The 24,883-nt window shown below is 46.1% G+C and overlaps 1 protein-coding gene across 4 annotated transcripts in view; it reads right to left on the reverse strand.

The window, feature by feature from the left end:
- Positions 1-416: 416 nt before the first annotated feature.
- Positions 417-24,883, reverse strand: part of mdfi (MyoD family inhibitor) — a 52,397-nt gene continuing 27,930 nt past the window's right edge. For 2 of the 4 annotated variants that reach the window (XM_046342493.1, XM_046342492.1), the window contains exons 3-4: positions 6,253-6,618; positions 417-5,159 (exon numbers count right to left, since the gene is read on the reverse strand). In XM_046342493.1, coding sequence (XP_046198449.1) covers positions 4,903-5,159; positions 6,253-6,618 — 623 coding nt within the window. In that variant the 3' untranslated portion in view covers positions 417-4,902. The remainder of the gene's footprint in view (positions 5,160-6,252; positions 6,619-24,883) is intronic. The other 2 variants (XR_006838115.1, XR_006838114.1) reach the window with 2 other exon arrangements.

Here is a 24,883-nt window from a genome sequence, read left to right on the forward strand (position 1 = left end):
AATGTATCTGGACCATCAAAGTGCTACCTAATATTGTAGTGCATGTACAGCTATAGATACTCAACAAACTGGTACAAATCAGAAGATTTACTTGCCTATTGAAATGACTCAAGACCTTTTGTCATACACAGTATATTCCTGATTCGTTTCATTATTCCTGTGTGTGTTTTAAGGAGACTTCAGTCTGTTCAGAGCAGAGCTATTTAAGCACTGAGAGCCTTCACTGCCCATCAACAACATCAAAATAGTCCATCTTGGCTGTATGCTCTGTGTACACCTCACAATGTCAAGCAGAGATAAACAGATACAAGTAGTCTTTGTTACTTTGGATGAGCTTGTTGGACATAATAGTAGCTACATAGAGGGCAGCCATACCTGATAAAAGGAATAGGCACCACGGGTCACTTCTTACACAGTCATTTTATTACACACAGCACTGGGTAAACACTACACACATGTATTGGACATAATGCTTGAATTGACTGCTTTCACCAGAGCAGGCTAACATTACAGTTTATATCCATGAGATGTTTGAAGGCACATTTGATAAAATGTTTTTTTTTATATATATATATTATAATAATAATTAAAAACTCAAATGAGAGATTGCACTGGAAAGGTACCTTGCACTGTTAGGGAATGCAGAAAGTCATTGTTCATCTGGGCATTATCAAGTTGATTTCTTTTCCAGTTGTCTCCTAACTATTTGAGTATAAACACTACGACTTGACTAGATTAGCTAGTGTTCCTGTTTGATTCAGAGTGCATCCAAGACAACGAATATCATTATGGCTTCATCTATCTCTCAAATTCACACTTCTGATTTGAAAAAGATTCCATGAAAACTCCCTGCATAGTTAGGGCTAGGCATATTTCCAGGGCTTTACCAAACATTGATTGGATGTACAATATCACAACACCTCTCTCTACATAATTCATAATCAGGGATAAAATCTTAATGAAACTATTCAATTTGACCTCAGGCCCCGTGTAGAGGTACAGTACAGATAGATGTCCCTCTTATGAGAGATTGCTATTATTCCAAGTAAGGAATATCTTTCATTAGCAGGTGCACCCAGTAAAACACGTCTGCAAGCCCTTGGAATCAATAAAGGCAAGAGGCTGGTTCGATAAGACAAATTATACCCTAAAACCCTTGTACAGAATATAGGATCCATAGATAAAGATGTATCACAAAACAAACCTGACGTAGCAGGAGTAAAATATACACCTGAAACTAGATCCCCCTACATACTGGTCTTGATGAGAAGAAAAAAAGTTGATCTTCTGCAATGTTCAACCAATCCAGTAAATGTGGAGGAGGAGTTAAGATGGAAAGTCGTCTTGTTAACGTACAAAAATGGAATAGCATCAGAGGTTCTATTTCCATTTTCCCTGAAAACCAGAACATCCGGATGTTTGGAGACTTGGCAGAGGCTAAGCTACAAAAACTATTTTCTTTGGTATGAGAACTCACACAGTCATGCGAGGATCCACACAGTGCCAGATCAGAGCAATCAGGAGCCACACAGTGCCAGATCAGAGCAATCAGGATCCACACAGTGCCAGATCAGAGCAATCAGGATCCACACAGTGCCAGATCAGAGCAATCAGGATCCACACAGTGCCAGATCAGAGCAATCAGGATCCACACAGTGCCAGATCAGAGCAATCAGGATCCACAGGATATTCAATATAAACACATGATTTAGTCCAAATTGCATATGAGTTGCTGGGCAGAAAGGGGTATGTGTTGTAGTGTTTGAGTTTGCAGTTCCTATTCTATACAACTAATCTATGTACCATTCAAATTAGTTAGCAAAATATCCCCAGATATCTTATGTCTGGGAATAAAATAACATTTTGAAGAACTACTGCTTTACAGGGAGAGAGGTTGGAACTGATAACATAGAAATGTCATTTTCATACTGGAAGAGAAGAAAAAAAATTGACATAAAATAAGATGGATTAATATCATTTTTGTAGTGAGGAGAGACAATCCAGGCCTGGAGTAAAGTGGAGGCCTTCTGTTCAAATACAGTACAGTACACGAGAATGACAGATATCAGGTAAAGGCATTGAGAGTTGGAATGATCTCTTCCAGTCTACCTGTTAGGTCTGAAATCTGTTTACAACATGGAAATCATTCAAAATATCCAGACAGTATGGTTAAGATTCAAAATAAAATCGCAGAAAGAGGAAAGCCCTAAGAGAAAGAGCTCTCCTTTCACATGTTTGAGTAAGATGGAGGATGTGTCCTTTGCTAGGTCTGTCTACAACGCGCATACCGGTCATGGACAAACACGGGACTCTACTGTAGTGACCAGTTTTCTTCACTCCTGATCTTCGAGAGTCAAAGGGTGTGCAGACTTTCATTCAGCCCAGCACTAACCCACCTGATCAGCACTAACCCACCTGATCAGCACTAACCCACCTGATCAGCACTAACCCACCTGATCAGCACTAACCCACCTGATCAGCACTAACCCACCTGATCAGCACTAACCCACCTGATCAGCACTAACCCACCTGATCAGCACTAACCCACCTGATTCAAATCATCAGCTAGAAATCTATATGTTGATTAGCTGAATTAGATGTGCTAATAATGGGCTATGGAACAAACTGTCTGTAGCATTGTTGGCCCATTTCCATTGGTTTGTAGCTGAGCCCCCTACTCCCAGTCCCAGCAACTCTGACAGGACAACCGCGGTAGACAGACCCTCCACATGGACTGTGCACGTCGAGAAAGAAACGGTTAGCACTAAAACTGGAGGACTTTAACCTTGCCAAGGACAAACTAGAGTGCTCCTCAGATCTGACCAACCATTTTCCCATTACTCTGTAGTCTTATCTACTGAAACACAAAAATCCTGTTAAATGGGGCCATTTTCTCATTTGCCTTCAAGGTCATTCTCATGCATGGAGAGCCAGTCATTGTGCTGCTGAGCCTTTGGAGACACAGGGTGTTCTGCTGTAATAAGAGATGGCTCACAGAGTCCAAAAGAACAGTCCAGAGAGAGAAGCTGTCCAGAACCATCGCTGGAGCACAGCGACTGTACAGTAGAAAGACTAGAGCCCGACTGATAAATCAGTTGACCGATATTAGCCTTGAGCAGAAAGATTTGTATCGGTATTTATTCTACAGATAAAGCATAGATATTATTGTAGCGACCCTGGGTTTATCAGCGCGGAAATCAACTCTGCCGCTTGAGCATGCTTTTGCGGCACAGTCGAAGGTTGTGGGTTCGAGACCTGATCCCTGCTGTTTCGTTACATTATATACATAGAATAAACAAATACCTCTGCTCATTTATGGTCACTTTTTTAATGGTCAATGGTTGCCTGAAGAGGGCGCTCTCTGAGCTGCTCATTGAACATCATTCAGGCCTAGGTCACAACGTGAGAGATAGTAGGCATGGTGGTTAGACTGTGAGTAGCTTGCCACAGCCAACGTATTTGAATAAGTATATAATCAAAAGTACTCTTCACCAAGCAAGCAGCCCTGTCCTCATCACATTCTCACTTAGTTAACGTAAGCTCCGCTATCTAGCCAGCAACGTAGCTCACTTTGCTAGCAAGCAATCTATGCTACTTATGTGCAACACTGAACGGGCGCCAAAGTGAACAATCGTTCTTGGTACAAGATCTTGGTACAAGTGGTCTTATTATATTAGCCAGTGGGCTTATTTAGTTTGTTTTCCGAAATATGCAATCTGCAAAAAGCAGGCCATGTGCTTGCGTTCATGATGAGATAACTCTAGCTAGCTAGCTAAATGAGAACGTGTGATTAAACAAGTGCGGCAATCATTTGCCTGCATAAATGTTTTTCGTTTTCAGCGCAAGCCATTTGCAGTTGAAAATTACAACCAATATATTCATATTGAATAACAGTGATGTAGATATGGTTTCTGTAAGAAAACATTGTCGTAATGAACAGCTAGCTTGTGCTTGTCATATACTACTCTCATTGCAAGGTTGCCATAAAGTGTTTGTTTACATGACCTCTGACTGTTGTAGACGCTGGTAAATCTACTCAGGACAAATGCTGACGCTGACACCTAGCGGTGAGATTAGGAACAGCATGTTACTGCATTTCAATGCTAATTTGTGAACGGTGCGGTTTCAGATTTACTTTGAGACTAAGTTTAATTAATTCAATCTTGTGGTGGTTTAACACAAGCACTTTTGCATACTTCTTATCCACTGCCATAGATAGGGACAACTTAAAAGATTTGTCTAAGAAGGGACACTAAACAAGTTTTACTGTTGTATTTATAGAGGATATAGTTGCTTTTTCGTGGATATCTTAAATAATGTTTATTTTAATATTTTGTTAAGAAATTCTAATTTAGAGTATCCGTTAATCCTTTGGAGCACAATTTGAAAAAAAAGTATGTTATTCACCTCTAAAAACAATATATTGGGTGATATATCAGTAAATCAGTGACTTTGCCTCCCTCCTATCGTTATCAGACCCCAAAATCCCATATCGGTCTAAGCAAAACATCTGCATAACAATGAGAGATATAGTAAACCGACAAGCAACACAGAGGAGGTGAGCAGGAGAAGCCAAAGAGTAGTCCCTGTCCTTTGATTGGTCAATTCCAACGGATTGTCCACAACATTGAACAATGTCAGCGCTCTACCTTGGTCAAAGCCAATGATATGTCCTTACATTGACCAATGATCCGCTCCTCCACTGCCCTCTCTACTGAGCCAGAGAGGAAGAGGTGAAGCGATAAGCAGACCGATAAGCAGACTGCCTGCCTTTGGGACAATGACTCCCATTGTTAGGTTGGAGACAAGACCATCTTGTCATTATATACAGTATCGCTGCCTGAGCTGTGTCAGTGTGTGAGATATATATATATATTTATCACCCTGTGTAGTTTGAAAGGCTCAGGAGGAAAAACAGAGGCCACAGCACTCCATACAGATCTCCAGGCAGTCTGCAGACTCGCAGCACGCGTCGATGATCCCACAGTCCATGTCACATGGCAGCTCACAGTCGCCACACTCCTCGGAGGCACAGCAGCAGCAGAAACACGCCGAGTCGTCCCCCGCACACGAACCACAGGTGGCACAGTCCAACACGATGTTACACAGAGTCAGGAACTCACAGAACAGACAGGCCAGGATACAGTGGACACAACAGTCTGAGGGAGAGAAGGAGAGTTATTCAGGATACAGTGAACACAACAGTCTGAGGGAGAGAAGGAGAGTTATTCAGGATACAGTGAACACAACAGTCTGAGGGAGAGAATGAGAGTTATTCAGGATACAGTGAACACAACAGTCTGAGGGAGAGAATGAGATTTATTCAGGATACAGTGAACACAACAGTCTGAGGGAGAGAAGGAGAGTTATTCAGGATACAGTGAACACAACAGTCTGAGGGAGAGAATGAGATTTATTCAGGATACAGTGAACACAACAGTCTGAGGGAGAGAAGGAGAGTTATTCAGGATACAGTGAACACAACAGTCTGAGGGAGAGAAAGAGAGTTATTCAGGATACAGTGAACACAACAGTCTGAGGAGAGAAGGAGAGTTATTTATTCAGGATACAGTGAACACAACAGTCTGAGGGAGAGAATGAGATTTATTCAGGATACAGTGAACACAACAGTCTGAGGGAGAGAAGGAGAGTTATTCAGGATACAGTGAACACAACAGTCTGAGGGAGAGAAGGAGAGTTATTCAGGATACAGTGAACACAACAGTCTGAGGGAGAGAAGGAGAGTTATTCAGGATACAGTGAACACAACAGTCTGAGGGAGAGAAGGAGAGTTATTCAGGATACAGTGAACACAACAGTCTGAGGGAGAGAATGAGATTTATTCAGGATACAGTGAACACAACAGTCTGAGGAAGAGAAGGAGAGGGAGAGAGGGAGAGAAGGAGATTTATTCAGGATACAGTGAACACAACAGTCTGAGGGAGAGGGAGAGTTATTCAGGATACAGTGAACACAACAGTCTTAGTTATTCAGGATACAGTGAACACAACAGTCTGAGGGAGAGAAGGAGAGTTATTCAGGATACAGTGAACACAACAGTCTGAGGAAGAGAAGGAGAGTTATTCAGGATACAGTGAACACAACAGTCTGAGGGAGAGAAGGAGAGTTAGTCATATTTATTTGACCTGGTACTTGATTACAATGCATACTGTTTTGAGAAGAGGGATAGATGGAAGAGAGAGGAGAGGTGGGGTACCACAGTGTGATGGACAGAAGAAGGTAGCTTCTCACCATCCTGTGCTTCTATAGGTATCTGGGAGCTGTTGCTCTTGGAGGAGCTCTTGCTCCTCTTGCTGCTCTGAGAGGTGATGGAGGGGTTGGACTGGAGCTTCTTAGGGTTCTTCATCCCAGATGAGGAACACGAGGAGGAGGAAGAGGCCGCCCTGGGTAGGGAGTTGGGGGCCGGCCGATCATGAGGCCCTCCGTTCCTCACTCCATTGGGGTGAGACGCATGTGTGTTGGCCGTGTGTATGCAGTGCGGGGTGTGTGTGTGTGGGGTGTGTGTGTGGGGCTTGGCTCCGTTGCGTAGCTGGCTGGTGGGCTGGGTTAGGCAAGGCTGGGTGGGATGTATGGGGGTAGATCGTGTCTGGGGTTGACCTGAGGACAGGAACAAAGAAAAATAAGAAAAACAATTACAATAGTTTCTTTCATTGTAACTGTGGGACACATGGGAAACGTAGTCATTGATACAGCATGCCCCAATGCTTCCTGGGAAGGGCCATGTGTACTGTGCTGACTTCTGACCCTGCTCATCTAGACGCTTACACAACACACCCCAGACACTCTACGCTCCTCCTCGCCTCTTTTTCTCCTCTCTTCTCCTCCCCTCCTCTCCGCCCTGTCCTCCCCTCTCACTGCCAGGGCTGAAACACAAGTTGGTGGGAGAAACTTTCAGATAATCCCCTTAAAAAATAGGCCTAAACTTGGGCCAACTCAATCCAGTTTGACAAACTCAAGAATCTATAAAAATAATTTACCAAGGACAATTGGTGCTTCATGGTCTACTAACGCCAGCTGCACATTGGCACCATACATTGATATGTAACTCGTGACTATGATGCGTATCTGGTTGCTAGTTTTAAGTCTTTGATTTATGTGGACAGAGAGGCTAAAATGGCCTGGTTCTCCTCTCTTCACAGTATGAAATGTAGGCTACACACATTTACGCATATATATACGCACGCACACGCACACGCACACACGCACATACACTCAGACAGCCTCAGCCCAGGCCCAGGGTGTTTACAGCCTACAAACCCTGTACTGTTCCTCCTCTAAGTCAGACCAGGGTTGATCTTGGCTGGCCAACATATTTTACTCTGAGCACCACAAAATACTAATTACACTGAGAGAAAGAACAACGTGGTGAAAAGCAGACCTCCTCTGCCAAACCAAACAGAGGCCCTGAAAAAGAGAGAGGGCTAAAATGGAACCATGGTTTTGATATATTATGATAATATTTAATACCATCCTATCGAGGCCCTAAATATTTTCTAGACCTGAACACACAGATGGAGAGAGGTGTAACATCCCAGGGTAGAATACCACTACAGGATGTCCTGAGAGAAACACTCACAGACACACACATACTGAGATGCAGTGAAACAACATTAGATAATCGTTCAGAGACAGATAACCATGCTAGGACTGATGTGATTGGCCTGGCCGGGTTCACACCACCAATCGAGTGTGATTCAGCATTTTTAAACCTCACTCCAGATGTCTGGCAGTGAGGAGGGGGGCAGCAGTCACAGGGAAACATATCTTTCTCTTCTAAAGAATGGTAAAAGTCAATACCTGCTCGGCTGCATTGTCTCCTTTCTTACCCCTTTCCCTCTATTTTTGTCTCAGCCTCTCTCTTTCCCCCGGTCTCTCAATTTAACCACTCATATTTCCAAAATTGCAGTACAATATAGTATAAGGGTTTGGTTTTGTCGAGAGAAGAAAGAGAACGCACACGCACAATTACAGAGCCACAATTGCAGCCACCAAACCTAATCATAGTCAGTATTAGTGAAACCACACAGAGCGATGCCAGGCTTTTACCCCACATCTCTGCTACTGTAGTCATTCTCTATGTGGTACATGTCTGGTTAACAGTGCATTCCTTTGGTTGGTAAAGACAACATCAGCAGGAACACAATATTGTTTGTTTTTCTGAATTCCATTGGATTTAAAAAATATATATGGTTGGAAATGGAGAGAGGAGTAACATCACACTGAACAGAGTCAAATATCTGGATGTTATTTAGAGTGGTATGAGAGTTCATTCACCCTTCTCCCTTTGCATGTGTCTGTCAGTCAGTTTGGAGTGTGTGTGTGTGTGTGTGTGTGTGTGTGTGTGTGTGTGTGTGTGTGTGTGTGTGTGTGTGTGTGTGTGTGTGTGTGTGTGTGTGTGTGTGTGTGTGTGTGTGTGTGTGTGTGTGTGTGTGTGTGTGCAAAAAAGGCTGGTTGCATGGGCATCTGGCAGACAGAAAGACAGACAAACTGAGTTTCAGAGAAGTCATGACTGCATACACACACACACACACACACACACACACACACACACACACACACACACACACACACACACACACACACACACACACACACACACACACACACACACACACACACACACACACACACACACACACACACACACACACACACACAGAGAGAGAGAGTGAGAGAGTGAGAGAGAGGGGGGGTGTTTGTGAGATAGAGATGCAGAGGAGAGTGTGTGTGAGGGAGGGTGAGAGAGATCTGCTCTACGGATATACACCCCTTAGCTTTGGCTCTCGTCTATTTTGGGTCAGGAGTGATGTAAGGGCGTGCCACAGAAACACAATGATTCAGCAGTTCATAGTTAAAAATAAGAACAAATAAACAAATGACTGTGGCTTAATATGATGAGACTAGCACACCACAGACTGAAGGAGAAGAGAGGGGGAGGAAGAGCAGAGAGAGGGAGAAGGGGGGTGAGAGTGAGGAGAGGAGATATTTTACTGTGCAAAAGTGTTGGACCAGCCTAGGCCTGAAAGTGTAGGACCAGCCTAGACCTGAAAGTGTAGGACCAGCATAGGACTGAAAGTGTAGGATCAGCCTAGACCTGAAAGTGTAGGATCAGCCTAGACCTGAAAGTGTAGGACCAGCATAGGCCTGAAAGTGTAGGACCAGCCTAGGCCTGAAAGTGTAGGACCAGCCTAGACCTGAAAGTGTAGCACCAGCCTAGGCCTGAAAGTGTAGGACCAGCAAAGGACTGAAAGTGTAGGACCAGCCTAGGACTGAAAGTGTAGGACCAGCCTAGGACTGAAAGTGTAGGACCAGCCTAGGACTGAAAGTGTAGGACCAGCCTAGGACTGAAAGTGTAGGACCAGCCTAGGACTGAGGACCAGCCTAGGACTGTAGGACCAGCCAGCATGGGCCTGAAAGTGTAGGACCAGCATAGGACTGAAAGTGTAAGAGCAGCATAGGACTGAATGTGTAGGACCAGCCTAGGACTGAAAATGTAGAAGAGAGAGAGACAGCTGACAGTGAGAGCTGAGAGAGAGCTGAGAGAGAGAGACAGTTGAGTTATTATTATTATTTATTATTATTTATTGTTGAATGTATGGTTATTTTGACACTTGGTTATTGTTGTTACTGTTGTCCCGTTGACAATTTTGATTCTCATTTTTATAAGCTTTGGCAATATGTACAGTGGGGCAAAAAAGTATTTAGTCAGCCACCAATTGTGCAAGTTCTCCCACTTAAAAAGATGAGAGGCCTGTAATTTTCATCATATGTACACTTCAACTATGACAGACACAATGAGGGAAAAAGAAAAAATCCAGAAAATCACATTGTAGGATTTTTTATGAATTTATTTGCAAATTATGGTGGAAAATAAGTATTTGGTCAATAACAAAAGTTTCTCAATAGTTTGTTATATACAATGACAGAGGTCAAAAGTTTTCTGTAATTCTTCACACGATTTCCACACACTGTTGCTGGTATTTTGGCCCATTCCTCTATGCAGATCTCCTCTAGAGCAGTGATGTTTTGGGGCTGTTGCTGGACAACACGGACTTTCAACTCCCTCCAAAGATTTTCTATGGGGTTGAGATCTGGAGACTGGCTAGGCCACTCCAGGACCTTGAAATGCTTCTTACGAAGCCACTCCTTCGTTGCCCGGGTGGTGTGTTTGGGATCATTGTCATGCTGAAAGACCCAGCCACGTTTCATCTTCAATGCCCTTGCTGATGGAAGGAGGTTTTCACTCAAAATCTCACGATGGCCCCATTCATTCTTTCCTTTACACGGATCAGTCGTCCTGGTCCCTTTGCAGAAAAACAGCCCCAAAGCATGATGTTTCCACCCCCATGCTTCACAGTAGGCATGGTGTTCTTTGGATGCAACTCAGCATTCTTTGTCCTCCAAACACGACGAGTTGAGTTTTTACTAAAAAGTTATATTTTGGTTTCATCTGACCATATGACATGCTCCCAATCTTCTTCTGGATCATCCAAATGCTCTCTAGCAATTGCAGATTCAGTCTTCCCAGCCTGGTGCAGGTCTACAATTTTGTTTCTGGTGTCTTTTGACAGCTCTTTGGTCTTAGCCATAGTGGAGTTTGGAGTGTGACTGTTTGAGGTTGTGGACAGGTGTCTTTTATACTGAGAACAAGTTCAAACAGGTGCCATTAATACAGGTAACGAGTGGAGGACAGAGGAGCCTCTTAAAGAAGAAGTTACAGGTCTGTGAGAGCCAGAAATCTTGCTTGTTTGTAGGTGACCAAATACTTATTTTCCACCATAATTTGCAAATAAATTCATTAAAAATCCTACAATGTGATTTTCAGGGTTTCTTTCTTCTCATTTTGTCTGTCATAGCTGAAGTGTACCTATGATGACAATTACAAGTGGGAGAAGTGGGAGAACTTGCACAATTGGTGGCTGACTAAATACTTTTTTGCCCCACTGTACATTGTTACGTCATGCCAATAAAGCAAATTGAGAGCTGAGAGAGCTGAGGGAGACAACTGAGAGTCAGCTGAGAGAGAGAGAGAGCGAGCTGAGAGCGAGAGACAGTTGAGAGAGCTGAGAGACAGCTGAGAGAGAGAGACAGCTGAGAGAGAGAGCTGAGAGACAGCTGAGAGAAAGAGACAGATGAGAGAGAGAGAGAGCTGAGAGACAGCTGAGAGAGAGAGAGCTGAGAGACAGCTGAGAGAGAGAGAGCTGAGAGAGTGAAAGGCCCAGTGTAGGCCCAGCCTGTTGCCTGTAGCGATGGGAGTGTGGTATGTCTGGCTTGAGAGAGTGTGACTCACAGTCTGCTGACAGCTCACCCCCCCCTACCTTCTCTCTCTCTAAATTCCGCCATCCGCTCACCTCCCATTACCCTACAGACAGCCAACCTCTCTTCTCACCTCCTCCCCCTCTCTCTAAATCGCTCTCCTCCCACTCCCTCCCCATCATCTCTCCTTCCGTCAACCTCCTCCCAAGACACTAGCCTCTAGCGAAAGGCTATGATTACTGCTGATCACTGCACCCCTCTATCTTTCCAACCTCCCTCCTCCCCTCTTCCTCTCCTACCTCTCTCTTTCCTCCCTTTTCCTCTCCTTCCCCTTGCCCTCGCTCGCTCCCTCCGTCAGTGACTCAGCAGTCTGAGCAGTAGACAGTAAACAGAGTGCTGTTTGTGCCAGCTAAGCTGCTCAGACCAGGCCATCTGAACTAGATCAGCGCTGTGAGGTTCAAATCAAATCACATTTTTATTTGTCACATACACATGGTTAGCAGATGTTAATGCGAGTGTAGCGAAATGCTTGTGCTTCTAGTTCCGACAATGCAGTAATATCCAACGAGTAATCTAACCTAACAATTTCACAACAATTACCTTATACACACAAGTATAAAGGAATGAATAAGAATATGTACATTAAAAAATATATGAATGAGTGATAATATAGAACGGCATAGGCAAGATGCAGTAGATGGTATAGAGTACAGTATATACATATGAGATGAGTAATGTAGGGTATGTAAACAAGATGCAGTAGATGGTATAGAGTACAGTATATACATATGAGATGAGTAATGTAGGGTATGTAAACAAGATGCAGTAGATGGTATAGAGTACAGTATATACATATGAGATGAGTAATGTAGGGTATGTAAACAAGATGCAGTAGATGGTATAGAGTACAGTATACACATATGAGATGAGTAATGTAGGGTATGTAAACATTATATGAAGTGGCATTGTTTAAAGTGGCTGGTGATACATTTATTACATCAATTTTTCCATTATTAAAGAGTGGCTGGAGTTGAGTCAGTATGTTGGCAGCAGCCACTCAATGTTAGTGATGGCTGTTTAACAGTCTGATGGCCTTGAGATAGAAGCTGTTTTTCAGTCTCTCTGTCCCTGCTTTGATGCACCTGTACTGACCTCGCCTTCTGGATGATAGCGGGGAGAACAGGCAGTGGCTCGGGTGGTTGTTGTCCTTGATGATCTTTTTGGCCTTCCTGTGACATCGGGTGGTGTAGGTGTCCTGGAGGGCAGGAAGTTTGCCCCCGGTGATGCGTTGTGCAGACCTCACTACCCGCTGGAGAGCCTTATGGTTATGAGCAGAGTAGTTGCCCTACCAGATGGTGATACAGCCCGACAGGATGCTCTTTGATTGTGCATCTGTAAAAGTTTGAGTGCTTTTGGTGACAAGCCAAATTTCTTCAGCCTCCTGAGGTTGAAGAGGTGCTGCTGCACCTTCTTCATTTAAATGTGAGGTGCTGCTGCACCTTCTTCACCACACTGTCTGTGTGGGTGGACCATTTCAGTTTGTCCATGATGTGTACGCCAAGGAACTTAAAACTTTCTACCCTCTCCACTGCTGTCCTGTCGATGTGGATCAGGGGGGTGCTCCCTCTGTTGTTTCCTGAAGTCCACGATTATCTGAATATGTCTGTAAACACACCAGTCAGCTGGTCTGCGCATGCTCTGAGGACGTGGCTGGGATGCCGTCTGGGCCTGCAGCTTTGCGAGGGTTGACACATTTAAATGTTTTACTCACGTTGGCTGCAGTGAAGGAGAGCCCTTAGGTTTTGGTAGTGGGCCATGTCAGTGGCACTGTATTGTTCTCAAAGCGAGCAAAGAAGTTGTTTAGTCTGTCTGGGAGCAAGACATACTGGTCCGTGACGGGGCTGGTTTTCCTTTTGTAGCCCGTGATTGACTGTAGACCCTGCCACATACCTCTCGTGTCTGAGCCGTTGAATTGAGTCTCTACTTTTTCTCTATACTGACGCTTAGCTTGTTTGATTGCCTTGCGGAGGGAATAGCTACACTGTTTGTACTCGGTCATGTTTCCGGTCACCTTTCCCTGATTAAAAGCAATGGTTTGCATTTTCAGTTTTGCGCGAATGCTGCCATCAATCCACGGTTTCTGGTTGGGGAATGTTTTAATAGACACTGTGGGTATGACATCGCTGATGCACTTGCTAATAAACCCGCTCACCGAATCAGCATATTCATCAATGTTGTTGTTCGACGCAATGCGGAACATATCCCAGTACACGTGATCGGAGCAATCTTGAAGCGTGGTCGGACCAGCGTTGGACAGACCTGAGTGCAGGAGCTTCCTGTTTTAGTTTTTGTCTATAGGCTGGGAGCAACAAAATGGAGTCATGGTCAGCTTTTCCTGGACCATTGTGCTCCCTTCCTACATTTAAAACGGGAACACCTGAGTGACACCTAGCACCTTGACCAGGGATCACAGCTAATGACAATTTAGGGCTTTACAATGGTAGGTACTGTCACCTTGTCCTTCCACTGTCACCTTATTCACCTCTGTCACCAAAAACAATGTGACCCCATAAACCAATGTCTGATTCAGCTCATTTCAATCACAATCCATAGGATGGGCAATCTATCTCGGAATAGCAAAGTGTGGTATTCCTAAAGGGTGGAATTATGAAAGAACTGCAGCCTATTTCCCTATGTAGAGTGTTGTGAGTGGGAAACGAAGGTTGAGGGAGGCAGGATGAACAGTGATTTAGGATAAAAGCTCTACTTAACTGGGAGATTGTGGTAAAAACAGGGAATTAAGGAAGTGGGAGAGAGGAGAGAAGGAAAGGGCTACATGAAAGTTAACACAGAGGAGAGAAGGAAAGGGCTACATGAAAGTTAACACAGAGGAGAGAAGGAAAGGGCTACATGAAAGTTAACACAGAGGAGAGAAGGAAAGGGCTACATGAAAGTTAACACAGAGGAGAGAAGGAAAGGGCTACATGAAAGTTAACACAGAGGAGAGAAGAAAGGGCTACATGAAAGTTAACACAGAGGAGAGAAGGAAAGGGCTACATGAAAGTTAACACAGAGGAGAGAAGGAAAGGGCTACATGAAAGTTAACACAGAGGAGAGAAGGAAAGGGCTACATGAAAGTTAACACAGAGGAGAGTGGGAAGGGGAACATGAAAGTTAACACAGAGGAGAGTGGGAAGGGAAACATGAAAGTTAACACAGAGGAGAGTGGGAAGGGAAACATGAAAGTTAACACAGAGGAGAGTGGGAAGGGGAAAGAATGGGTCAGAGGTTAAGTTGGGGTTCACTGTCGGTGACAAATGGTCTCCTTCAACAGAAATGATGTACTCTTTCCAGGCCCTTTGTGTGCGTGTGCGTGTGTGTCACCTTCAGGTCCGACGCCTCCAGGAGAAAGAGGAGGATGAGGAAGAGGAGAGATTCATCACAGACTGGTGTGTAATTAAAGGCATTGTGTCACGATCTTGTTACATTTCACACCGGCAACACGCTAACCCAGTTCACATCCCCTTTAATGATCCCAGCATCATACGTACCTCACCAAGCTGCCAACTCAGCCTTTCCATGGCAGTATTGTGTGTGCGTGATTGTACGCCTTACAAAGCTACAAACAAAATAGTTCACAAAATATTGCTATTGTCTGTATGGAGTGTTTTCTGACTGAAGTTGTACAAATTGAGTCATGAATCCCATCTCTGTGTTTCATTGTGGTGCCCGAGAAAGTGAGTGAGGGAGTGTGACTGAGGGGTCTGACAGAGCACTGGACTCTGACTAACAGTGAGAGTGGTGGTGATGGGGGACAGTGTAACAGGGTTGTCACTAGTTACCACAGCCACAAAGTCAGAATTGTCTATATCGTAAATATTTGTGAAAAAAAGTTGACTTTTTATATTTTTTTTTATTAGAGTTAGTCATGTGGTTAAGGTTAGGGTTAAAGTTAAAATCAGATTTTAAGAAGAGAAACTGTATAAATAGGCAGGGTTTATTACTTTGTGGCTGTGGTAACTAGTGACGACCACCTGTAGGAGCAGAAGAAGAACTGAGGTTTGGATGGAAACAGAAGGTCCCCAAAGTAAAGATCAGTCAAGAGTCAGACAGCCTTTCACCCAGTTACCAACTCCCAAACACACACCGCTCCTCCCTCATCTCTCTCTCGCATCCTTCTCTTACTCAGAACTGACAAAAAATGACTAACAGAGCTTATTATAAGACTCCCATAAAAACAGGAGAGCCCAAAGGAGGATTTATCATGAGTTAGAATAGTGTAACCAACACTCACTTATTCAGAGCTTTTTACTGGCAGTCTGTATAGGACTGTGACGTAGGCTTAAGCCACTGACCGTGTCAATGACGTGTATCGACTATGAGGCTGCTTTATTGAATCAATGTGCTAGAGAAACAGAAACACACTACCCAACTACCAAAGAGAATAGCATACACACATGTGGCACCACACACACAACAGCACGCACACACACTCTAACAGCTCACTCTGCACATTGTTCTCAGACAGCTTGTCAGAGGCCTAGCGCCAGACACATGCTACAAGCATGATGTCATCACTGCGAGACAGAGCATCTGGGCTGCAGAATGCAATCTCGTTTCTGTTTTCATCTACACATGTCCTTTACATCATGACATCATCGCGCACACACAAACCATAGTCATCTAGTAGCAGCAAGAGCCACTATTTCATATTTCATAATCAGTGTACCAGCCATAGACAAACTCTCTCTCTCTTTATTGATGTGGTTGAGGCAGAGTGAGGGGGTCTATAAAGTTAGTCACAGTGTTCCTGTAGGGTGCTGATGATACAACTGTACATCTTCCAAATGTATGCACACACTCACACACAAACATGCACACGCAGCACGAGCCCCATACACACACACACACACACACTCACACACAAACATGCACACGCAGCACGAGCCCCATACACACACAAGCCATCTGTATCAACAGAGAAACCAGACGTAACAGCGGGAGGATGGGAGGGGGGAGGGAAGGATGAAGGGAGGATGAGAGGAATGGAGGAAGGTAGAGTTGGATTCAGTTGCTTGCAGATGCTGATCTTAGGTCAGTTTTACATTGTCTCTCTAATGATTAAGGTTGGGATTGGGGGAGGGAACGCTGTACCTACGGCCAACATTTAACTGGAGCGGGAGGAGGGTTGGAAGGAGAGAGGTACAGGGGGATGAGGAAGGTATAGGGGGTGGAGGGAGGAACAGGGGGATGAGGAAGGTATAGGGGGATAAGGAAGGTATGAGGGTGGAGGGAGGTATAGGGGGATGGGGAAGGTATAGGGGGTGGAGGGAGGTATAGGGGGATGGGGAAGGTATAGGGGGTGGAGGGAGGTACAGGGGGATGAGGAAGGTATAGGGGGATAAGGGAGGTATAGGGGGATGAGGAAGGTATAGGGGGTGGAGGGAGGTACAGGGGGATGAGGAAGGTATAGGGGGATAAGGAAGGTATGAGGGTGGAGGGAGGTATAGGTGGATGGGGAAGGTATAGGGGGTGGAGGGAGGTACAGGGGGATGAGGAAGGTATAGGGGGATAAGGGAGGTATAGGGGGATGAGGAAGGTATAGGGGGTGGAGGGAGGTACAGGGGGATGAGGAAGGTATAGGGGTGGAGGGAGAAAGAGATAGGGGAATGGAAGAAGGGGAATGGAAGAAGGGAGGTACAGGGGATGGAAGGAGGGAGATATAGGGGAATGGAAGGAAGGAGGTATAGGGGAAAGGAAGGAAGGAGGAATAGAGGATGGAGGGAGGTATAGGGGGATGGAAGGAGGGAGGTATAGGCTGATGGAGTGAGGTATAGGGGGATGAAGGGAGGTATAGGGGGATTGAGCGAGGTATAGGGGGATGGAGCGAGGTATAGGGGGATGGAGCGAGGTATAGGGGGATGGAGGGAGGTATAGGGGGATGGAGGGAGGTATAGGGGGATGGAGGGAGGTGCAGGGGATGGAGGGAGTTGCAGGGGGATGGAGGGAGGTATAGGGGAATGGAGGGAGGGAGGTATAGGGGGATGGAGGGAGGTATGGGGGATGAAGGATGTATAGGGGTATGGAGGGAGGGAGGTATAGAGGAATGGAAGGAGGGAGGTATAGGGGGATGGAGGGAGGTATAGGGGGATTGAGGGAGGTATAGGGGGATGGAGGGATGTGCAGGGGGATGGAGGGAGGTATAGGGGAATGGAGGGAGGGAGGTATAGGCTGATGGAGGGAGGTATAGGGGGATGGAGCGAGGTAGAGGGGGATGAAGGGAGGTATAGGGGGATGGAGCGAGGTATAGGGGGATGGAGGGCGGTATAGTGGGATTGAGGGAGGTATAGGGGGATGGAGGGAGGTGCAGGGGGATGGAGGGATGTATAGGGGAATGGAGGGAGGGAGGTATAGGCTGATGGAGGGAGGTATAGGCTGATGGAGGGAGGTATAGGGGATGAAGGATGTATAGGGGTATGGATGGAGGGAGGTATAGGGGGATGGAGGGAGGTATAGGGGGATGGAGGGAGGTGCAGGGGGATGGAGGGAGGGACGTATAGGGGGATGGAGCGAGGTATAGGGGGATGGAGGGAGGGACGTGTAGGGGGATGGAGCGAGGTATAGGGGGATGGAGGGAGGGAGGGAGGTATAGGGGGATGGAGGGAGGGACATATAGGGGGATGGAGCGAGGTATGGAGGGAGGGAGCGAGGTATAGGGGGATGGAGGGAGGGACGTATAGGGGGATGGAGGGAGGGACGTATAGGGGGATGGAGCGAGGTATAGGGGATGGAGCGAGGTATAGGGGGATGGAGCGAGGTATAGGGAGATGGAAGGAGGGAGTTATAGGAGATGGAGGGAGGGAGTTATAGGGGATAGAGGGAGGTATAGGGAGGTGTAGGGAGATGGAAGGAGGGAGGTATAGGGGAAAGGAGGGTGGTATAGGGGATTAATCGAGGGAGGTATAGGGGATATTAATGGAGGGAGGTATAGGGAGATGAAAGGAGGGAGGTATAGAGGGATGGAGGGATGTATTGGGGAATGGTGGGGGGTATAGGGAGATGGGGGAGCTATAGGGCAATGGTGGGAGGTATAGGGAGATGGGGAAGGTATAGGGGAATGGTGGGAGGTATAGGGAGATGGGGGAGGTATAGGGGAATGGTGGGAGGTATGGGGAGATGGAAGGAGGTATAGGGGAATGGTGGGAGGTATAGGGAGAAGGGGGAGGTATAGGGGAATGGTGGGAGGTATAGGGAGATGGAAGGAGGTATAGGGAGATGGAAGGAGGTATAGGGGAATGGTGGGAGGTATAGGGAGATGGAAGGAGGTATAGGGGAATGGTGGGACGTATGGGGAGATGGAAGGAGGTATAGGGGAATGGTGGGAGGTATAGGGAGATGGGAGGAGGTATAGGGGAATGGTGGGAGGTATAGGGAGATGGAAGGAGGTATAGGGGAATGGTGGGATGTATGGGGAAATGGAGGGAGGTATCAGGGAATGGATGTAGTTATATAGAATGGAGGGAGGTATAAAGGGGATGGAGGTATAGGGATGATAGAGGGAGGGATAGGGAAATGGCAGGTGAAAGAGGGGGTCTGGATGAGATGGGGCTTGTACATGTTGTCTGTAGTTGGTTAACTCTTGTGGTAGCAGCACAGGGTATGGAGCTGGGCAGCAGCACAGGGTATGGAGATGGGCAGCAGCACAGGGTATGGAGCTGGGCAGCAGCACAGGTTATGGAGCTGGGCAGCAGCACAGGTTATGGAGCTGGGCAGCAGCACAGGGTATGGAGCTGGTTTTATGGAGGACATAAAATAAAAGAGAGAATAATGTTGGATCCAGACCTACACTTACACACACACACCCCAGACCCAGACACCCCAGTCCCAGACACCCCAGACACACCAGACCCAGACACCCCAGACCCCAGACACAAACACCCCAGACCCAGACACCCCAGACCCAGACACAAACACCCCAGACCCAGACATACACACACCCCAGACCCACACACACCCCAGACCCAGACACCCCAGACCCAGACACCCCAGACCCAGACACCCCAGTCCCAGACACCCCAGACACACCAGACCCAGACACCCCAGACCCCAGACACAAACACCCCAGACCCAGACACCCCAGACATACACACACCCCAGACCCAGACACCCCAGACCCGGACACCCCAGACCCAGACACACATACCAGACCCACACACACCCCAGACCCAGACCCAGACACCGCAGACCCAGACACCGCAGACCCAGATACCCCAGACATACACACACCCCAGACCCAGACACCCCAGACCCAGACACACACCCCAGACCCAGACACACACCCCAGACCCAGACACACACCCCAGACCCAGACACACATACCAGACCCACACACACCCCAGACCCACACACACCCCAGACCCAGACACCCCAGACCCAGACACCCCAGACCCAGACACACATACCCGACCCAGACACCCCAGACCCACACACACCCCAGACCCAGACAACCCTGACCCACACACATCCCAGACCCACACACATCCCAGACACACACACACACACACACCCCAGACACACACACACACACAGACACCCCAGACCCCAGACACACACACACCCCAGACCCAGACACCCCATACACACACACCCCACAGACCCAGACAACCCAAACACACACACAGAAACCTGTTTCATAAGGATTTCAATACTACCCGCCCCGCCCTAACTCACCATAACCCTACATCCAGTCTCTCTCTTAGCATTACCCAATCTATCTCTGACACAGCCTCTCAAACACACCATCATTACAGATGCTGTGGTTATTTTGCGGTAACTCAGAAACCAAGAGTTACTGTCAGGTTGCTTTCCCGAATGCACCGAGGTGGAAGAGAGGAGAGGCCCCCTGGTGTGTAGTGACCCCCAGAATCCATCACTTCTGACTATAAACTGTTAGGCCAGGTAAAGGTTTAACACTATTAGTACAACAACTATGATGATAACTCAAACATCACTCATACATGGTTAGATGCCCAAGAGAGACTGCCAAAAACTATACTGCCAGACTCACCTCCCTACAGTAGTCATAGCGACTCCCGAACAATCACAGTTACCACCAAACAGACCAAAAATACTCAAATGTAGGAGAGTAGAGAGAGGTGTTTAATTTGGTTGTAGCATGTGGCGTGTTGCGTGTAGACACTTGTTCTGCAGCAATTCGGAACCTAGCCCACTTAACTCCCTCTGTTGACATTTCCATTCAGAGGCGTGTGTGTGTGTGTGTGTGTGTGTGTATCTGACCTATTTCTTGGGGCTGTGTGTGTTCATTCAGGGTCGAGACAGTGTGACTCACAACACCAGTGGAACCCAAACATTTAGTGTGCGTGATTGTGTGTGTGTGTGTGTGTGTGTGTGTGTGTGTGTGTGTGTGTGTGTGTGTGTGTGTGTGTGTGTGTGTGTGTGTGTGTGTGTGTGTGTGTGTGTGTGTGTGTGTGTGTGTGTGTGTGTGTGTGTGTGTGTGTGTGTGTGTGTGTGTGTGTGTGTGTGTGTGTGTGTGTGTGTGATATATGTGTCTCTCCCAGATAATGGTCTTGCTAGGTGTGGTCAGAGAGAGAGAGAGAGAGAGAGAGAGAGACAGAGAGACAGACAGAGAGAGACAGAGAGACAGACACAGAGAGACAGAGGAGACAGAGAGACACAGAGAGACAGAGAGAGACAGAGAGAGAGAGAGAGAGAGAGACAGACAGACAGAGAGAGAGAGAGAGAGAGAGAGAGAGAGAGAGAGAGAGAGAGAGAGAGAGAGAGAGAGAGAGAGAGAGAGAGAGAGAGAGAGACAGAGACAGAGACAGAGACAGAGACAGAGACAGAGAGAGAGACAGAGAGAGAGACAGAGAGAGAGACAGAGAGAGAGAGACAGAGAGACAGAGACAGAGACAGAGACAGAGAGACAGAGACAGAGACAGAGACAGAGACAGAGACAGAGACAGAGAGAGAGAGAGAGAGAGAGAGAGAGAGAGAGAGAGAGAGAGAGAGAGAGACAGAGACAGAGACAGAGACAGAGACAGAGACAGAGACAGAGAGACAGAGAGAGAGAGAGGAAGGACATACACATTAACAAAACCCTTATGAAGACGACAAACAAAAAAAGCTATGAACTGTTATACTTGAATTCTTCTAAAGTTTATGAATGTCTCCTCAAGTTGCTGAATACAACTGAAACAGCAATATTTTGTTACTGACTGAAGCTATGTTGTTTGGCCTTTGGTAGAGTTGCCAATGTACAGTGCTCTTAAGCCTGGTTCACACTGGAGGCCTTAATGCTCAAATCAGTTTTCTTTTTCAAATCTGTTTTGGAATATTGACTGTCCAAACAGCAGGTTACAAATGACCAAATCGGATTTGTGCATGTTTAGACATCAGTCATTTGCTGACATGGCTACTCTAGTTGTCATAGTAACAACGGGTGTGTGCGCAGTGGTGTAGTCTGATTGGTGGTGTAGCAGGCTAAGGTGACAACAATACCTGCCATGGATGAATTTACAAAACATAGTATGAGAACACTTTTAAAAGCCTCAAAGTATAAGATGATCCAACTTGAAAAACAAGTCCTTTTTGGCTAAGCACAGCAGACAACTAGATAGTTCGGTCGCCATTTTGCTTTCTAGCACATTCACTCATTTGTCTTTAAACAATCGACAAGTTACCACATATATTGTCAAACTTTCAGAGTAGCTAGCAAGCACATTTAAGTCATTTAGCAGAGGCTCTTACCCAGATCGACTCATAGGAGCGATTAGAGTTAAGTGCCTTGCTCAAGGATACATTGACAGATGTTTCCCCTAGTTGGCTCGGGGATTCGAACTAGTGACCTTTCGGTTACTGGCCCAAAACTTTTAACTGTTAAGCCCTAACAGTTTAAAAACCACTTGAAAGCAAATAAATCAGATTTGACCGTTCAGACACAAGTCACATAGCCAGGAATCAGATTGGTATCTGACTTCAAACCAGCTACGAAGGTGTTTTGAAATGTGGCTTGCAATATACAATCCCATGTGCTTTTTGGCTGTTCAGACTCCAGGAAAAAGAACAGATTCGAATCAGATATGCATTTTTGGGGGGATTTGAGTCGCTTCAAATTGCCCATGTGAACACGGCTTAAGACTACCACATATAACAAACAAACATGGACAACTAGGCTCCACAGCTAATTGATCGGTTCAGTGAATGCCTAAAGAATGCCTAAATTCAACACACCTGGTGTCCCAGGTCGGTTAAATGAAGAACATAAAGTGCCTGCAGCCCTCCAGGACCAGGGTTGCCTACGCCTGATCTACTGATGTCTCCAAGCTATTCACTGGATGGAACACTGGATGGAACACAGACTGTACAATTACTCATCTGGCTCAAACAGACTGAGTGAGAGCATCATTGTGTGTGTGTGTGTGTGTGTGTGTGTGTGTGTGTGTGTGTGTGTGTGTGTGTGTGTGTGTGTGTGTGTGTGTGTGTGTGTGTGTGTGTGTGTGTGTGTGTGTGTGTGTGTGTGTGTGTGTGTGTGTGTGTGTGTGTGTGTGTGTGTGTGTGTGTGTGTGTGTGTGTGTGTGTGTGTGTGTGTGTGTGTGTGCGCATCTGGAGACAGTAAAATCCAACCCTGTGGGAATGTTTAAGGGTCTATGTGTATGCCTGTGAAACCTGCAGTGTTTGTGTATGTGAGGACACACACACTGCATTAAATGTATGTGAGATTACGTGTTTTATATGTCCTTACTGGAGCCAGGCGGTCTATGATGAAGCTGTAATTATGCAGGACTACACACACACACGCTTCTGAGAGGTGCAGACTCATTCCTGGGCAAATGGGAGACAGCTGGGTTTGATCTGCCATCCGAGAGACTGACACACACACAGTGTTATTCTAACCGCTGTCCTTCCATTCTCTACCCGTCCTCTCTTTCCTGTCCTGTCTGGTCCCCCCCCCACCCCTCAGTTTGGTTTCTCACTTTCTCACTCTTCTCTCCCAACTCCCTCTTCCTCCTCCTCTCTCTCCCTCAGTGCCATATCGTGGGGGGGGGTCAGATATATACTTTTTAATTCCCTGACCAGTCAGACTCTGCCTGCTAAGTGTGACGACAGCACAGCAGCAGTTCTGACCTACTGCAGCTCTACTCACCATTCATTATCCCTTTCACTGCTCTAGTTCTCACGAGACACACAATCCACACACCCAAACTTCCATGGACCAGGTCTTGTTGCCCTCTCTCTCATCTGGACCCTAACCCTCCTATTCTGATCAGAAACACACAGGAAAGGTGAAACACATTGGACTACATTCGAGTTAGACAGATGCTGTTAAAACAGCTACTCTGAGTATGTGTTTGTGGGTAGAGCGAACAGAGGGCTGTATCTTTAAACAACCCAATTCTGAGTTGTCTCTAGTACAGACTACAGTTGTTTCTCTGTGGTTTGTAAAAAAAACAAGGTGTCTTGCTAGCTGTTATTTTAAACTTTTTTAACAGTGTATATAAAATCCCTCAAACTGCCGTTGAAAGTGCTCTGTAAGCCATCTTTAAGACGACTGTAAAGTTCCGCTTTTACAGAAAAGATGGGTGCCTTTGTCCGTAACCACAGGTTGCAGTATATATATATATCAAAGAAAATATCAAAGCCATCCAAACAACATGCTAGGATAAATAGGAAAAGTGATCTTGCTCTGATGAAGAGGCTCTGTGTGTGTGTGTGTGTGTGTGTGTGTGTGTGTGTGTGTGTGTGTGTGTGTGTGTGTGTGTGTGTGTGTGTGTGTGTGTGTGTGTGTGTGTGTGTGTGTGTGTGTGTGTGTGTGTGTGTGTGTGTGTGTGTGTGTCAAATAAAATCAAATAGTATTTGTCACTTGCGCTGGTGTAGACTTTACCATGAAATACTTACTTTTCAAACCCTTTCCCTACAATGCAGAGTTAAAAATTGTTTAAAAAAATAGTAACACAATAAAATAACAATGAGGAGATATACAAGGAGTACCGGTACTAAGTCAATGTGCAGGGGTACGAGGTACTGTAGTTGACATAATTGAGGTAATATGTATATGTAGGTAGGGCTAAAAGTGACTAGGTAATCAGGATAGATAATAAACAGAGTAGCAGCAGCATGTGTGCAGAGTGTGAAAGTGTGTATGTGCGTGAGTGTGTGTGTAGCGTCAATATGCATGTGTGTGTGTGTGTTTTGTGTGTGTGAGTGAGTGAATGTAGTGTGTGTGTATGTGTTGGAGTGTCAGTGCACTATGTGTGAGTGTGTAAGTAGAGTCCAGTCAGTGTGCATAGAGTCAGTGTGAGTAGAAATGTAATGCAATAGTCCAGGTGGCCATTTGATGAACTGTTCAGGTGTCTTATGGCCTTGGGGTAGAAGCTGTTCAGGTGTCTTATGGCCTTGGGGTAGAAGCTGTTCAGGGTGTCTTATGGCCTTGGGGTAGAAGCTGTTCAGGTGTCTTATGGCCTTGGGGTAGAAGCTGTTCAGGTGTCTTATGGCCTTGGGGTAGAAGCTGTTCAGGTGTCTTATGGCCTTGGGGTAGAAGCTGTTCAGGTGTCTTATGGCCTTGGGGTAGAAGCTGTTCAGGTGTCTT

The sequence above is a fragment of the Oncorhynchus gorbuscha genome, linkage group LG03 (genome assembly GCF_021184085.1).
Source record: "Oncorhynchus gorbuscha isolate QuinsamMale2020 ecotype Even-year linkage group LG03, OgorEven_v1.0, whole genome shotgun sequence".
Lineage (NCBI taxonomy): Eukaryota > Metazoa > Chordata > Actinopteri > Salmoniformes > Salmonidae > Oncorhynchus > Oncorhynchus gorbuscha.